The 10,060-nt window shown below is 35.6% G+C and overlaps 2 protein-coding genes across 7 annotated transcripts in view; both read left to right on the forward strand.

Annotated features, from left to right (window-relative positions):
• Nucleotides 1-1,583, forward strand: part of dennd5a (DENN/MADD domain containing 5A) — a 32,342-nt gene extending 30,759 nt beyond the window's left edge. For all 5 annotated transcript variants that reach the window (XM_028013981.1, XM_028013983.1, XM_028013982.1 and 2 more), the window contains one exon: nucleotides 98-1,583. In XM_028013981.1, coding sequence (XP_027869782.1) covers nucleotides 98-281 — 184 coding nt within the window. In that variant the 3' untranslated portion in view covers nucleotides 282-1,583. The remainder of the gene's footprint in view (nucleotides 1-97) is intronic.
• A 1,228-nt stretch (nucleotides 1,584-2,811) lies between these two features.
• Nucleotides 2,812-7,645, forward strand: sinhcafl (SIN3-HDAC complex associated factor, like). 2 transcript variants are annotated; one of them, XM_028015897.1, is made up of 6 exons: nucleotides 2,812-2,988; nucleotides 4,018-4,186; nucleotides 4,289-4,388; nucleotides 4,486-4,600; nucleotides 5,245-5,398; nucleotides 5,597-7,645. In XM_028015897.1, exons 2-6 carry the CDS (start codon nucleotides 4,059-4,061, stop codon nucleotides 5,763-5,765), a joined length of 666 nt encoding a protein of 221 aa, XP_027871698.1. In that variant the 5' UTR covers nucleotides 2,812-2,988; nucleotides 4,018-4,058; the 3' UTR covers nucleotides 5,766-7,645. The 2 variants fall into 2 exon arrangements, with proteins under 2 accessions (XP_027871698.1, XP_027871699.1); XM_028015898.1 differs by having other exon boundaries at nucleotides 5,248-5,398.
• Nucleotides 7,646-10,060: the final 2,415 nt, after the last annotated feature.

The raw sequence follows: 10,060 nt of genomic DNA on the forward strand, positions 1-10,060 counted from the left end.
TTGATGTTTGTAATAAGGATTTTGCCCATTTTAATGTTTTCTGGATTCCCTAAAGGCTGCTCTGTTGATTTTGCGTGTTTGTCCCTTCCTCTCACAGGGACCATTTGCTGCATCACTGGATTGCTCTGCTTGCAGATTGTCCAATCACCTCCCAGATGTACGAGGACACTGCACTCATTAAGGACCGCTCACTGGTAAACTCTCTGATCCGAGTGCTACAGACTCTGCAGGAGTTCAACATCACCCTGGAGGCTTCGTTAGTCAAAGGAGTTGGCATCTGAAACCAAACCACGCTCTCCACCAGTCGTACCCAACAGGAATATCACAGAGGACCACTAAGAGAGAAGAATAACTGACCTTTTTTTAATGCAGGAACAGACTTGAACAAAGAACACTTTCTGGTTTACTGAAGCTACTGTCACATTTGCCATAATTTAAGTGCAATGAGCCTTTCAAGATTTATTTTTATCCTCAATGATGATGATGATGCCATTAGATGTTGAAGAATTATGTTTTCTATTATGGACCGTGGTTTTCACATCATTGAGGATGACCTTGTGCTATAATGTTTTACTGAAAGCTCAATATTTTCATCGTTGCCGTGACTTGATGACAGCGGTTTTATTTAAGGGAAAGCGAGGATTAAAACTGTTAATATATTTTCAGATAAAAACAGTATTATTTTGTTAAATCAGTGCTGTTGCTTGCTCTGTTGTCAAATCTGATTTTTAAATGTCATAGCGCAGAGTTTAAAGCAAATGATGTAGAAGTATGCTTTATAAGTATGCGTATGGCAGGGTAGAGTGGTAGGCGATTTTCTTTTTTTTATATATACAAGTTTGACTCTTTCCCAAGCAAACATACATGTATGTATGCAAATATTTTATTTGGAATACCTTCAATTGAAGAAAAGGTCATCCTTTCACGATGAGACTGTGTGGCTCAAGCCTGCTCCAAGTAATGAATGGTATGTTCAGTTGGTTTCAGGAAAATAAAACCAAGTCTTGTGTTCCAGAGCGCTCCAAGAGATGCTTGACCCTGTTATTTTTTGCAAAGTTAACAACTTCAACCTTCAGTGTAAATACCTCCCAGCAGCCATTTCCTTGTACCATCATTGCAACCCTTACACTACATGTACTCTGTTCTTTGAACTACAATGCGATGACCTGAGTAGTTCCTGTGCTGACTTCTGACCTCTTGATAAATATGTGAGGAGCTCAAAGGACTGTTTTATTTCCCCACACTTGTTCCTGGTTTTTGTCATCCTGGTTTCTTGCTATGCAATAACTACAAGAGAAAACTGAGATATTACTGGGCTCTCTCCATTTACATAGGATTGAACTTTATCTTGCGGAATAAGAGATTTGATATGTGACGGACTTTTTTTTGTGTGCCAACGGCGTCTGGAATGACTGTGTTGTACTCATCTGTGTACGACCCACAAAAGCATCTTGGGAGATATATATTTTTCTTTTCCAGTACAGTTGTACATTTATCAACATACTTGTGTAATGTAGTGTTTACTAAGTGAGCAACTGTGTACAGTGTAAAAATATTAAGAATAAAGCATCTGTAAAGCATTATTCTGGGCCTCATTTATTTCAAAAAGGTATGTTACTACCGGCAAGTCAGAAGATGGTAACACTTAATTGAGACCGTTAAGTGCTGCAATCACTTACTGTAATTGATCTCCTCAAAAATAGCTTTTTATTTTTCTTTACAGATTGAAGTTTTTTTTTAAGTTACTAATGATAAACAAATCTTCAGTATCTTTTTCTTTTTCCTGTGAATAACACAACCAGTGCTTAACCTTTACGTTTTGGTCTAAGAGAATGTCAAATAACTAGATTTTTGTTTTTGAGTATGTATCAGAAATTTATTTAGGAGGCAAGCACATGCCAAATTTGTCCTCAAGCTCTAGATTACATGAACATGTATTTATAATTTCATTTAAGGATTCAAGTATATTGTCTTGTGGAAAAAGAATGAAAGCTAAATGTTTTAAAGGAGAATATATATTTGTGACATTTTATCAAGGGGAACTGACATAAAGGCAGAATATTATTTACAGTCCATTTGTTCACCTGGTTTATGGCAGTGTCCATGTACAGATTTCAGAGTAAATTGAGGGACCCCGGGCTTTTAAAAAGGTTTGCCTTAATTTGTAAATCTACATTTATAATTGTATCATCCAAAAGTTATTTAGACGATACTAAGGACTGTTAGTTCTTTTAAATTGTTTTTGATTTTTTTTTTAAACTCAACATATGACTACTTTAACAGTTTACTTTTTTTTCAATAGGGAACATAGTTTGTTATATAAAAATGACTTGTTTAAACTTCCTAAGCACTGTTACGTATGGTTATGGGTTTGTTACGCTTCAGTAATATATAATCATTATTTGGTTGGGTGCTTGTTCTGTTCAAAATTTTACATTTGCCCAATCTCTGGCTGTTTTGAGTTCCCGTATTTGCTTGAAATGGCTTACACGTGCCCAAAATACTGCTAAATCTGTGTTTTACAATAGCTAACCAGTACTTGTATCTTTAAAGTTATAATATTATGGTTTCATATCCCACGCCAAGCCATTAATGATCAGTTATATTCTCTGTTGAATGCGCTTTCTCAGCTGTGAAAACGTAAACAAAGTCGTTCGCGCCATGTCAGGGAGCTGTTTTTCTTTGAAGCCTCGGGCCAGGTGGTTTATGGGACTATGAGTTCAAAAAGAGGCCCTTCACCACTGACGTAGCCGTGTTTTCTTCCTCATTCACTACGCCTCCCATCATTCATGTTGTCTGAAGAGTACGAGATTGGTCGAGCCCAGGTTCAAACCCAACGGCTGCACTCCTTATATGGTCATTGTCCGCTCGCCTTTTCATTCCAGCTTTTTATGTAAAACACATTTTAATGACCAGCTGTATGCAGCAGTAGTAAGAGCATGCGCAGTACGTGAAAAGAGGACGGCGAAGATTCAAAGTTTTTGTTCAGTAAGTACACTGTTATTTTCTTTGTACAAGGTTTATACGATTTTGACTTTTACACACTTGTTATATGTGGGACTTGCGGCCATATTGTAAGGTTCTGGTGTCCTGACGTGTGCGTTCGTTGTAGTTTTGGGTTAAACGTGTAAAGACTTACCATGTCGACAATGGGATAACGTGGAAGTGAACGAGAGCGTGGCCTCGTCGGCTAGCATTCATGCTAACGGCTAACAACAATGAGCCATATTTGGCGCACTCGCAGACGAAAAGTTTTAATCTGAAGGGGAAGACGGTGTCTGCCTTAACTTTGTGTTTCTAACCATAGAGTTAAACCCTTGTATTAAGTGTGTCCAAATGTAGTTGTTTAAAAATTGCGGTAGCTTTTTGTCTTTGGTTTCAGAAAGTGCAGCTGCCCGCTTTTTGTTTGGGGCATCCACTTCAGACAGATCCGCCGCTTAAAAAAAGTCCCGTAGCAGAAACATGCATTGAAGTTACATATGAAGACCAGCTTCTTCTCTTTTGTCGTCCACATTTGTCGTTCAACATTACCGCTCATTTTACGGATAAAGCGGTACTCGTGTTATTGTGGGTGTAACGTCCCAGACTGTTGTGTTTAGGATAAAATTTCAAACAAATCGGTTCACTTAACTCGATCTAAAGTTTAGTTTTGATGTAGTAAAATCCCTTCATAACATTAGATTCGTGTTTCTGTTGTTTGCCTTGTGCTAGTTTGGTGTTGTTTGGCTTTAAACAACGTAAGATCGTGAAACAAAGTGGGTTTTTTTTCCAAGTACCGTTATGCTGCTTTTGGTGTTTTTGAGGTTTTAATTTTACAACCTGACACTTTAAATCTGTGTGTTCGCAAGATTTGCTATTAAAGGTTTAAAAGGGTTTCAATATTTCTGTCTTATGTGTGTGCGTATACGGACCGCCCCCTTTTAATAGCAGAAAGCACAACTGTGTGCAGACATCTATGCTGCTCATAAACCAGCAAGCACCGAGACTATTACGGGTCGTGTTTTCTTACATTTGCAGGAGTTTTCTTTCCTTGACTTGCACCGACCAACAAATTCAGGATGTTTGGCTTTCACAAGTCAAAAATCTACCGGAGTAATGACGGCTGTTGCATCTGTAAGACCAAGTCCTCTAGTTCACGCTTCACGGACAGCAGCAGATATGAAGAGACCTTCAGGATGTGCTTTGGGTACAACCTCTTATTCCATAATATCATACATTTATACGTCAGTAATAGTTGCTTACAGAGGTTTCAGATCTAATTACCCTTTTCGTGTTGCATTAATTTTAGACTCTCAGAAGATCGTGTTGGAGACATTTGTAATGCGTGTGTTCTGCTGGTGAAGAGATGGAAGAAGCTGCCTCATGGCTCCAAGAAGAACTGGAATCATGTAAGTAGTGCCTCCAGTTCAGCACACAGAGGTATACTGGGTCATGTTTTCAAGCACAAGTTAACTTTGTTGTGTGTTTTTAATTGCTTTTCCTCAGGTGGTTGATGCTAGAGCTGGCCCAGGTTTTAAGGTGACAAAACCCAAGAAGATCAAGAACAGTGATGGGAAGAAGAAGAGCAAACTAAAGAAGCTTCATAAGTTTAAGAGGCAAAGTAAGTAGTTCAATATTAAGAAACATGTTGTCTTCCATTTTTGAAAGTTATAAGTAATTTAGCAAAAATATTTGAAATCCATGCATATTTTTTTTAATTCGCACTAATGCTCTTTTGACACTTGTGTATTGTCTTCTTTGTTTTGTAGTTTAAGCTACTTGCTTAAAACATTTTGTATTCCTAGTTAAATAATCAGTAGTTGTGATTTAATGTCCAATACAAGTATATTGTAAAAAATAACAATTCCTAAAATCACTGCATTTTCATTCTGCTTTTGATTTTTTAGTTTTCATCTCCATATAAACTAAATGCCTTTGTTTAATAATCTCTAGCAGCACCTAGTGGCTAATTTAAATAAAGCATGAAATGTGTCTAGTTTTCTATTTTCTAGTTCACACTTCATAAACAAGTGGCATCTGGCTTGTTTTGCATCAGCTTCATATTTATATAGGATTCAAAATTCAGCTTTGGTGTGCACACCTTTGGTATTTGTACCCTTTGCAGAATAAATCGCCTGCAATCATTCTTTCAATATAATGAATAAAATAGTGACAAGGCAAGTAAATACTGCCCCAAGTCCTGATTATTGCAGTGAAGGTAAATGTAAATTTCTTTCAAGTTTATTTCTGTTTCATTTTTTTAAGCAGACTCAGATGCTCACAGCACAACGTCCAGCATGTCTCCTGCCCAATCTCCCAGTTACAGCAACCAGTCAGATGACGGTTCCGACATCGAGTCCAAACAAAGACGCTCATCTCCTTCCATCTTCTCCTTCCTGGATCGTTCTTACTGGAAGAGGTAAGATATCTTCATGGCTCCATCACGAAACAAAAATATCACAATTTTTATTGCATGTTTTCTTATTTTACTCTGATTAGTCTCTTATATATATATATATATATATATATATATATATATATATATATATATATATATATGTAATTTATATAAATAATTTATATATATAATTTTTCTTTCTTTCTTTCTTTCTTTTAGGCAAAAGGTGTGCTGTGGAATTGTCTACAAAGGTCGGTTTGGAGAAGTGATTATCGATCCCCGACTTTTCAAGCCTTGCTGCAGCTCAAAAAAACAGAAGACACTGACGCCCACGCAGGTGCCCACACTCCAACCACAGCTCCCAGAAGATTTGAAAGAAACCTGGTGAATGGTTTTTGTCAGTCTCCCTTTTTCCTTTATGGGGCTATCCATGGCATCCACCTGGATTTGTCTCCAGTGGCAGACCTCATTTTCATTCCCCGTTAGATCAGTTAATGTTCGTCCTTGTAATAATCATTTTTATATGGGTATTTTTTTAATCTTTTGTATAGAGTTGAGCTCTTTGTTTTAAAAGAAAAAATAAAATAAAATAAAAAACTTTTGGGCATTAGTGTTATTTATAGGATAAGGATTAAATTTTGTTGAGTTACATTTTTGGTCCTAGATTGCGTTTGGTTATTTTTGTACTGAATGATCAATTTTTGTAAATAATTTCTGTTTTTATTTCATATCAGGACTGCTTTATTTTTTATAACTTGTAATACTGTAATTGTGTGTATGAAAGACACCAGCTATTTCCAATACCAGCGTCGTGGGTTGAAGGGAACCTTCAACATTTTTGCTGCAATGTTCCGTCATCTTTTAGCTTTATTTGTTTCTTCTAGTGCACAACTTGCTTTTGATAACACACAAGGATCATTAGCAAATCTGTTCTGTATAAATGTAATTTCTTTAAATGTGTACAGATTAGACACGTTGGACATAAACAGCTTTAGCCACCAGTTTGAAACACTCAGTTTTAATTTGCTCAGCAGTTTGTGCACATTAGACCATGCTTGCAGTATGTCCCTCTGCTTGTTGCATTGACAGTTTTTATTTATTTCTTTTGTACAGCCTCCAATGAAATTACATTGCATGTTGTAAAGCAAATTGTTTTTTCAATGAATTTTGTAAATACAGCATTTTTGGCTCGTGAGTTTTCCAAAAAAAAAAAAAAAATTACATGAAACAGCAAACCACTACATCTGAAAGGTGCTGAAGGCATGTATTTCTTTCTTTTTCTTTTTTCTTATGCTAAAAGACAGCTTGATAACTCATTATTTCCTCAGGTATGTTTCTCGAAAGGCTTGCATTGTATTGACTTGTGCTATGTGCAGAAGTAGGTGTAAACTGCAGGAATCGGAGAAACTCACCTGCAGAATCAGTGAGCTGTGAACATCTGTTTTCTGCTGTCAAACTGAACATGCTGGAGACCAGTGCTTACTCTACATCTTTGTGCTTAGAGGAACATGTTCATCAAAAGAAGCAATTGTCTAAAGTTCAAACTATGCAGACATTTTGAATGTGAGAATTGCTCTGGGGCTTTTAGTCTCTTTTAGATGATTGGCCCTCTTTTTTTTTTTTTTTTAACCAAATTGGCTCTATTATTTCAGCAATAATGTCACATTGTCGTCACCAGTCAATGTCTCAAAATGTATGTATGCCATGTTAAAAATATTGCTTATATTGCACAGTTATTGCCATGGTGTATACTGTCTCAGAACTACAGTGACAACGGTTGCTGTTTTTTTTTCTCTCTTTTGAATTTTTGTAACCAAACTCGACTTAAAGTAATTGACAGGCACTGCTCTGTAAAGTTGCTTAATATATATAAACTGTATTCTGCGGCAGGGTAGTGAAATGCTGAAAAATTATGATTCTTATTGAAAAGAGGTAAGCTGCTTCCTTTGTAAGCTGGAAAATAAGCTGTTTTATATCTTTAGGAAGTTGCCATGTGTTTGCAAGGTACATTTTGGGATGTAAGATGTGCCTTAACGAATGACCTGACCTTTTTCTCTATGATTCGTATGTAATTTATATTTATTTATTACACAACCTTTTTTTTTTTTTTAACTAAAATTTTGAGCTAACTGGTGTTGAGCCTTTCAGAAAAAAAAGTCTGTTTCTAATTTTGTGCACTTCCTTTGAACATGCAATGTATGGTTTTTTTATATGCTTTTTGTATACTGTACCACAAAGTAGATCTGTATAATAAAAATGAAAACTGTTCTCCTGTGGTATTTTCTTGTACAACTAGGTGGTGGGCAAAAGCCACACACGGTCTATATGTTATACCAGCAAGACAAAGTGTGTTAGATATGTGTTATAGTACAGTTCAATTATGTGAATTCATATACAGATCTCCCATCTGCAGCCAAATCCAATGAAAAAACTTTGAATGTTCATCAGAAATTATGAAGCACTATTATTCAAGTTCACTTTATAAGGTTACAATTTTTTTTGAAAATTAAATTCTTTGAAAGTTCAAATAAAAAAAAAAGTATATCGCCTAATTCGATTAAAAAAACATCCTCCTCGATGCAGATAGAGGGCGCACTTTATTTACTAATAGCTGGATTCATCAGGAACAGAGTGGAGAAGTGTTAATTTACAGCACTGTTATAAAGAATTACATATTGTCATGAAGTCAATATTTCCAGCACTAATGCTTTTATTGAAATAAACTTTTAGCAACTTTCTTTTAAGTAAATTGGCTGCAATTTGTAGATTAAAAATACAACATTTCATATATTTTCCATCTGTTCAAGGTATCTGCCCCACAATTTTCAATATAAGCACTGGATATATCTTCACTTTAAAGTTTTAAATGTATCGAGGAATTTTAGACAAACTTCTGTATTTACCACATAATGCCATATCTGTAAACATCAGAGTAAAAACATTGGTATTATATTCTTGTGTTAGAATTGTCAATAGGAAATTGAAGCTATTGGCAATAATGTCTATATCTCATAAAAAAGTCAATAATAAAACCCGACATATACTTCATAATATATCTGTACGTCACTCTTGGAGCACTGACGCACTCCAACCTTGTTATCTACTGTCTTGTGCAACTCCCTGTACTTTTTTTACAATTCTCTAAAGCTTTTTTTGTTTGTTTGTTTGCTGTTTTTTTTTTTTTTGTGGTTAATTTAAAATGTTTGTTTTAAATGAACATACATTTTTGCTTGTTTCCTTATCCACTTCTCTGTGGATTCTGTGATAATGAGAAGACAAGGTCCTGATGCAACAAACAATCCCAAACTGTGGTACTTCTGCTTCCATGTTTTGTGGGCGGTTTTCTCCTGAAATGCTTTACATATTTTCCTCTGTTCTGGTGTCCAAATGATCTGGTTTCAGACAAAGATAATTAGTCCTGAAATCCTGGTCTGTGTTTATTTTTATGAAACTTTAGTCTGATCTTCATGTTTTGTTTAGAGAACAAAGATTTTCTCTCCTCTTACACCTCAAACGAAAGTTAACTCGAGCAGTCTGTTTCAGATTGCACAGGTATGCACTTTCATTTCAATAGTCAGAGGAACCTGCTGTAGGTCCTGTGATGTTGTTTTAGGGTTTTTGGAGACTTCTTTTAATATCTTGTGGTCTGCTTTCAGGGAAAACTTTCTTGGATAGCAAGATCTGAGCATGTTGGTGGTTGTTTTAAATGCCCTCTACTTATAGACTATTTCCCGTAGGCTTACAGGGAAACGACTGATCTCACTTTCTTTTGAGACCTCTTTAACTGCCTTACCAGACTCAAAAGCTGCTGCAGTCTTCACCCATGTCGATGACGTCAACATGTGGGTATGTGTGTGTGTATTTTATAAAAAATGAAATTATGACATTTTATAAATAGTTTAAAAAGTTCTTTTCTTTTACTTTGTTTTGTTGGTTATATGATCTGGTTGTTTTTAAAAATATATTATATATATAACCTATTTGTGCAAATATGTTTTAAAAAAAACCCTCAAAGATCCTTATTTTAAGTGTAAGTCAATGTTAGTTATTGCTCTGTGGCTATTTAAAAAATTTATTCAAACTTTAATCTCAGAATTTTGACTTTAATTGGCATATTAAGAAAATACTTAACTCTGACATGTTCCTCCAGAAAGTTAGTTCTCCTTGTGCTTAATTCACATCTTTGTCACTGAAGCTGGTTGCTCCCAGGTGCCCATCTACATTAAAATCAGAATTATTTTTTACCATTGGCCCTTCCATGCTGCCCATGGTCTACATCTCTGTCTACATCTCTATTATGGCCCCTGTACTGAAGAGATCATATTAAGTCAACTTTTTATGATGATATGCTCTGGAGATTGTAACTAATTGGTCCCCTAGGACTAATTACATTTTTACCTTCACAGTTTTACTTCAACAATTAATTAAAATGTAACATGTTGAACTTTTAGCTTAAGTTGTACTAACATGAAATCACAGTTTTCATTTGCTGGATCAGGGGTCTGCAGCTTCCAGCTCTGGAGCTACAAGTGACTCTTTGGCTCACTTAATTCATTAAACAATGAGATAAATGCCTTTTCTATTTCTTGTTTCATTACTTTGCTCTGTGCCCTCATAAAAAATTCAATGACCTCCTACCCTGCCCCCCTAGAAAGAACCACCAGTTTATAAAATGTCATAACT

Source organism: Xiphophorus couchianus, chromosome 4 (genome assembly GCF_001444195.1).
Source record: "Xiphophorus couchianus chromosome 4, X_couchianus-1.0, whole genome shotgun sequence".
In the NCBI taxonomy this organism is placed as follows: domain Eukaryota; kingdom Metazoa; phylum Chordata; class Actinopteri; order Cyprinodontiformes; family Poeciliidae; genus Xiphophorus; species Xiphophorus couchianus.